This window comes from Salmo salar, chromosome ssa02, assembly GCF_905237065.1.
Source record: "Salmo salar chromosome ssa02, Ssal_v3.1, whole genome shotgun sequence".
NCBI lineage: Eukaryota > Metazoa > Chordata > Actinopteri > Salmoniformes > Salmonidae > Salmo > Salmo salar.
Window position 1 is genome coordinate 38,081,182 of NC_059443.1, and position 6,828 is coordinate 38,088,009.

The following is a 6,828-nucleotide window of genomic DNA, read 5'->3' on the forward strand; positions in this document are numbered from 1 at the left end:
GTCTGTATGTGTGCTCTTTAGTTTGCTTCAGTTGATGTATAAATAAACTTTCACTTCATTGTGATGTGGATATACTTTCCAGGGTGACTGCTCCAGAAGATAGAGCTCCCCGCAGCGCAGTGAAAATGTAACAAGGTCAAGGACAATGTGATACTGTATTTCTGATTTAGTTTCTCCTCTCTCAATGAACTCTGCACAGTCCAGAGTGGCCTTAATACGATGATTAATACAAAAAAAATGATTACTCAAACCCCTGTGTTGAAATTCCTTCTGACGGGATGAAGTGGATGAACTGTGAGTGGGACACCCTGTCTGTAGCTGAACACAGCTCTGGTTGACAAAGTCTTGAAAAGAGGCCATGTTGTACACTTTGTTGGATATAACACCGCATATATTTGTGAAACATGACTTGAATTCTTAAGTGTAAGCTAAATGTAAGATCTCCTTGTCTTAGATGATACAAAACAAAGGTTTTTTTACTATGTTCACAGTCAAATGTATATCAAGCTAAAGATACAACTGATTTGCAAGAGGGATGAGATTTCAAAAACATTCACAGATAGTTATTGTAGCAGTACTGTAAGGTGATAGAGTCCTTCAACATCATTCATGAATCCTTAATCAACCTTAGGTTTCCTTCGTAACAGTGCAACACAACTTTTATTGTTGTTGATGTATATACTGTATATATATATATATATATATATATATATTTAGTCTACCGTAGTAAGAAAATGCGTAAATGTATTGTTACATAGTATAGTTTCACTGGACATTAGAATTATTCCATTATTCCATCCCCCGTCCCAAATACAGACTTTCGCCTTTTTCAGAAACATGTCAGACTTTTACATTGAAGGATGGAAGGGGTGTGGCCCACGCTCTGGAAAAGCAGAGTCAAATCAACTCCCAACTATTTCACATCTCTCAATAACCTTCTTACGACTTGTTGTTAAACATCACATCCTCAAACTTGACTATCCTCCCTCCTTCAGTCACCACCTCCTTTCGCTCCCAAGTCTCCACTTCCCCATTCCTTTGCTCATAGCGGTGGATTCGCACCTTTCCCGTCGTGGGGAGTGGGCATGGGAGACCCCTCGCTGCCTCTTTGTAGAGAAGCTGTTTCATGACATCTTGACTGGGTTGAGTTATGCCTGATGGAACCAGAGAATTACCCTGGTCTACCTTTGAAAAGGGAGATGGTGAGTTCTTGACCTCAGGCGTTGGTAAGGCTGCCCGCTCCCATCTCGATGGAGAAGGCGCTCGCACAGGAGCTCGCACTAGCGTCTTGACCTCAGGCGTTAGTAAAGCATTGCGCTCAAATCTCGATGGAGATGGTGAACGCTGTACAGGAGGTTGAGGACGTAGCAATGTGGTTTTTACCTGAGTGTGAGGATTGGGTGTCAGAAGACGTCCTCTTTTTTGCCCCCCGGTGTTGCCGCCACCGCCATCTACCCCTGCCCTTTGTATCTCCGGCATGATTCCGGCCATGGTGGCTCGCATTGTGGGGTCTCTTTGCACCATCCTACAGACAGCGTTACAGTACTGCTGGCCTTGGAGACTGAGGGTCTCCTGGATCTTAGTTGGACAGACGTTGGGGGTGTGCAACCTGATTCTGGCACAGAGTTCAGCAATGATTTTACCCATAGCCCACACGTCCGAACGCTGGTCGCGTTGGCCCCGCCTCTGCAGGACCTCAGGGGGAGAGTAGGCCTCGTTGCCCAGATCCATTGCAGAATTTAGGCCATTGCGGAAGAATTTGGCCAGCCCCATATCAATGATCACAGCTCGGTGAGTGTCATGCTCTATCTGGAAGAGATAATTTGAGAGGGGTTGAGAAATATTGTTTTATTTCTAGTCTATTCATTTACAGTGATAATGTGATAAACAACAGATGAACAACTGCTTCTAAAGTCTTGCATCATTAATGAAGAACATCAGAATAACAAAAACAACTTTATTGCCTTTCTCACCATGATGTTGTCAGGCTTGAGGTCCTGATGGACAATATCTTTGCTGTGTAGATAAAGTAGTCCTTCACACATGCCTGTGATGATGGTGGCCTTTATAGATGGAGTCAACTGTGGGGGAAGAAAGGCTTTGATTATCAACTGATGAGCTAACTTGCACATAGAAATGTTTTTTTTTCTTCTTCAATTTAAAGTTTTATTAAGTTTTCTTGTTTTTCAATCAACCAACAGAACACATTCCACACTCGCGATGTGGCAGACTTAAATTAAAAATTTAAAAAAAACAATAATACAAATAAAAATAAACTAATAATAAAATAAAATACTTTTTTTTAAAACTAACAATAATAATAAGAATGAAAAAAATATTTTTAAAAAGAAATTTATATTAAAAAAATAAAGAAAAATTATAAGGAAAAAAGAAATATAAAATAAAATACTTTTTTTTAAACTAACAATAATAATAAGAAAAATTATAAGCAAAAAAAAAAAAATATAGAAATAATTCGTTTTTAGTTTTTACAGCACCTTACACAACATGTATCTGCTCATTTCCCTAATCCCCCCATTCACTCTGTCCAATTTGAAATATAGTTGAATAGTGGAGACCAGAGTCTATCAAACTTGGGCTGTTATAGAAATGTTTTAATAATGTTGGGAAGGCCCCCCTGAAAATCCTGTAGGCCTACATACTTGTTTATCAGATATTTCAGATGTAAAAGTTTTGCTATGTGAACTTTCATCAACACCGTCGTATGCATGTTTGTTGGGAGCGCTGGGATCCATAGGCCTACCTGTATTTTCGATTTTTGTGATTTGAAGATGGTTGTCTCCAGTTCCTCTCCAAAGATGAACTCCATGGGGATGATCCACTTAGAGTCCTTGAGTGTTGGATTACCCAGAAGCTTCACTATGTTAGGATGAATTGCCTTACTGGAGTCCCAGGTCACAGAGAAAGTGTGAAAGAAAATGGTGAAAAATAGTTATGAGGGCATTGGAGTTTACAGACAGCACAACTAATCACTTCTGTAGTGACCTTCATCAGCAACCTCATCAACACCATCTCTGATATCATCACCATTTAGCAACATACCATGATAGCACATTGTCTGTCATACTCACTTGTATACTTGACACTCTCTCTCCAGGTCTCTCCTATTGATTAAGTGTTGTGGCACCTTCTTGATTGCAGCCCAGGTGTCATTGTACATCTCCCTGTATATCTTCCCAAAGCAGCCAGCAGCAATAGTGCTGGTGGAATACGCCATCTAGGGGGTTTGGTGGGGAGTGGGCAGTGGGGTCAAGGTCCAATAGAAATGACTAAAGCAGTGATTCTCAATCCTGGTCCTGGGGACCCAAAGGGGTGCACATTTTTGTTTTTGCCCTAGCACTACACACCTGATTCAAATCATCAAAGCCTTTTGATGAGTTAATCATTTGAATCAGCTGTGTAGTGCTAGGGCAAAAACAAAAATGTGCCCCCCTTTGCATCCCCCGGACCAGGATTGAGAACCAGTGGACTAAAGCTTTCACCTCTGCATAACATTTGTTATAGTACTATTGTTATGGTAAGTACCAGTATGTACACCCTACAGTTACTTCTCTCAAAGTTACAAAGACAAAGAGAGAATTCCAAACAGAAGACGATAATGAAGTGGGTGAGAAGGGTGTGCATGTTGACTACAAACTGAAGAAAACAGTGCTGCAACTGTAGAACGGAGGAATTCTACTGACAGTTTCTCACATAGTAAGGCGTAAATTCTGTTGAAAATCTAAACTGGTATTCTAATCCAAACCAACCATCTCTAACTGAGGCATTCCCAAATCCCTGATAGCAATGTAGCATATTTATGCCAGCACAATCAAAGGTTGTCAAACTCTACACAGAAACGTAAAAAGTCACATGCTGTGTTATGTCATTCGTTTGTCATATACAGTACCAGTCAAAAGTTTGAACACACCTACTTATTAAAGGGTTTTTCTTTATTTTTTACTATTTTCTTCATTGTAGAATAATAGTGAAGACTATATCAAAACTATGAAATAACACATATGGAATCATGTAGTAACCAAAAAAGTGTTAAAGATATCAAAATATATTGCCTTGATGACAACTTTGCACACTCTTTCTTTCCTGCCTTGCTAGAGCTGCCTCGATCAATTGTAAATGCTGATATTGTGAAGTGAAACGTCTAGGAGCAACAACGGCTCAGCCACGAAGAGGTAGGCCACACAAGCTCACAGAAAGGACTGCCGAGTGCTGAAGTGCGTTGCACGTAAAAATTGTCTGTCCTCGGTTGCAACACTCACTACCGAGTTCCAAACTTCCTTTGGAAGCAACGTCAGCACAAAAACGGTTTGTCGGGAGCTTCATGAAATGGGTTTCCATGGCCAAGCAGCCACACAGAAGCCTCGCCACCATTGGATAATATGCTGTTTTTCATGGTTCGTACTAGGCCCCTTAGTTCCAGTGAAGGGAAATCTTAACACTTCCGCATACAATGACATTCTAGACAATTTTGTGGTTCCAACTTTGTTTCAACAGTTTGGGCAAGGCCCTTCCTTGTTTCAGCATGACAATGTCCCAGTGCACAAAGCGAGGTCCATACATAAATTATTTGTCAAGAAGGGTGTGAACTGGCCTGCACAGAGCCTTGACCTCAACCCCATCAAACACCTTGGGATGAATTGGAACACCGACTGCGAGCCAGGCCTAATTGCCCAACATCAGTGCCTGACCTCACTAATGCTCTTGTGGCTGTATGGAAGTCCCCTCAGAAATGTTCCAACATCTAGTGGAAAGCCTTTCCAGAAGAAAATAGGCTGTTAAAGCAGCAAAGGGGGGACCAACTCCATTATAATGCCCATGATTTTGGAATGAGATGTTCGACAAGCAGGTGTTCACATACTTTTGGTCATGTAGTGTATATATACACAGTGCCTTCAGGGCCTACACACAATACCCCATAATGCCAAAATGTTTTTAGAAATGCTTTTGATCATGTTGTGTTCCTTTCAGTGACCATTTGTGGCCCTCCATCATATATAATGTGGCCCTTACTTCTGTTCCCAGCACTACAATGATTTTAAAATATTTGATGTTGGGAATGACAACACATTACAGTAAGGAATTCAGAGCTTATGCTATTCAAACAAAGATGGAATTGTTCAACTTTGAGCATGTAAGTACACAGAATATGAAAATGCCATTTATTTCCGTCAATATGCAGCTTTCTTGACATTGGCTTTACAGAAATGGACACATTTGGTAAATCACGTTGACACCTCTAGAATGGAGCAATAACTTTTGCAATCCTCTTTACATGACATATATTTCATTCAGTGGAGGCTGCTGAGGGGAAGACGACTCATAATAATCGCTAGAACAAAGTGATTGGAATGGCATCAAATCATGTGTTTGATGTACTTGATAACATTCCCACATTCCGCTCCAGCCATCACCACAAGCCCGTCCTCCCCAATTAAGGTGCCACCAACCTCCTGTGATTTCATTGGATACTGATATAACACACGAAAACGCCTTTGTTCTATTTTACAAAAGCAAACTTCATGATTGTTATACATGGGAAGTTAATCAAATGCAGTTAATATAATCGTAAAGGCAGTGTAGCACTTATTTCTAAATGCCAGAAACGCATATATAAAGAGTAATTTAGAGCACCCCCAAAAAAACATTCCCAAATTGCAAATTCTTAAATCAATTGTTCTTATATTGTAATGCTGTTCTAAAAGTTCTGTTTGAGGATTTCTCCAAAATAGCTCTAACTTCAGGAAACAATCCTACAAAGCCCTGTGGTCATCGTCACATGGTGAATAAAACACCTATAACATTTTAAAACAAGGACACTGTGCCATCTGGTTTGCTTAATATAAGGAATGTGAAAAGATGTATACTTTTACTTTTGCTACTTAAGTATATTTAAAACCAACTACATTTATACTTTTACTGAAGTAGTATTTTACTGGGTGACTTTCACTTTTACTTGAGTCCTTTTCTATTTAAGTATCTTTACTTTTACTCAGGTATGATAATCGGGTATTTTTTCCATCACTGGTATTTCCACGTTATTGCTGAAATAAGATTTTAATTATATGAAGATTCTAATTGTTTCAATATGTTGTGAATAGTGTACCAAAATCCTCTCAGCCGTTTTCCATAACTAAGTGAAGTGAAGTTAAGTGCCACTTGGTGCGCAACAGCTTACCATGTACAGTAGGCTACAGGCAATATGTTCCTCTACTATGTGAGTCATAAAAATTACAATCTTGTGCTCAGGGCATTCCAGCAGTCTTACTGGTTTTTATATGCGAGTTGCATAAATTGTAAAATTGTAAACGAACAAAGAATTTGTCAAGTTAGAACCCATTTATATTAGTTACATTAATATACAGAACCAACTACGTAAATGTCAGATGAGGTCCATTATTTCCATTATTTGACTTTAAGGTCAAATCCTATTAAATGATACTTACCTCTGTCAGTTTACTTCAGGTATGACTGCTGTCTTGCTGTGTCAGGTGTAAACATAAAATAACACAGCCGTGTGTCTTTACCTCTTGCCTGTCCCACCCCTAAAGTAGTCACACCCCTTTCTCTGGAAATTACAGAGAATGTGGTCGGTCTGTCATACACAGAAAGTGTGCGAGACACATGTGCATACTATTGTTGCATAACATTTGTTAGGGAAAGTACACTCTACAGAGTCAGTTCTCTCAAAGTCACAAAAACAAAGATAGAATTCCAAAGAAAATATGACAATGAAGTGGGTGAGAAGGGTGTGTCTGTTGACAATAAACTAAAGCAAACAGTGTTGCATCTGTAGAACAGAGGAATTCT

The 6,828-nt window shown here is 39.6% G+C and overlaps 1 protein-coding gene across 1 annotated transcript; it reads right to left on the reverse strand.

Annotated features, from left to right (window-relative positions):
• Positions 1-373: 373 nt before the first annotated feature.
• LOC106582531 (spindle assembly checkpoint kinase) lies at positions 374-6,553 on the reverse strand. The gene is made up of 5 exons (XM_014165717.2): positions 6,465-6,553; positions 3,093-3,238; positions 2,765-2,903; positions 1,974-2,081; positions 374-1,809 (listed from the first exon to the last, which is right to left on the reverse strand). Exons 2-5 carry the CDS (start codon positions 3,236-3,238, stop codon positions 940-942), a joined length of 1,263 nt encoding a protein of 420 aa, XP_014021192.1. The 5' UTR covers positions 6,465-6,553; the 3' UTR covers positions 374-939.
• Positions 6,554-6,828: the final 275 nt, after the last annotated feature.

Excerpts from the sequence above, each read along its gene's own strand:
- LOC106582531 (XM_014165717.2), bottom strand. The coding sequence starts at position 3,238 with ATGGCGTATTCCACCAGCACTATTGCTGCTGGCTGCTTTGGGAAGATA. Across the intron at positions 2,904-3,092 it reads AGAGAGTGTCAAGTATACAA|TAAGGCAATTCATCCTAACA; the intron begins GTGAGTATGACA and ends CTGGGACTCCAG. Across the intron at positions 2,082-2,764 it reads CACAAAAATCGAAAATACAG|TTGACTCCATCTATAAAGGC; the intron begins GTAGGCCTATGG and ends CTTCCCCCACAG.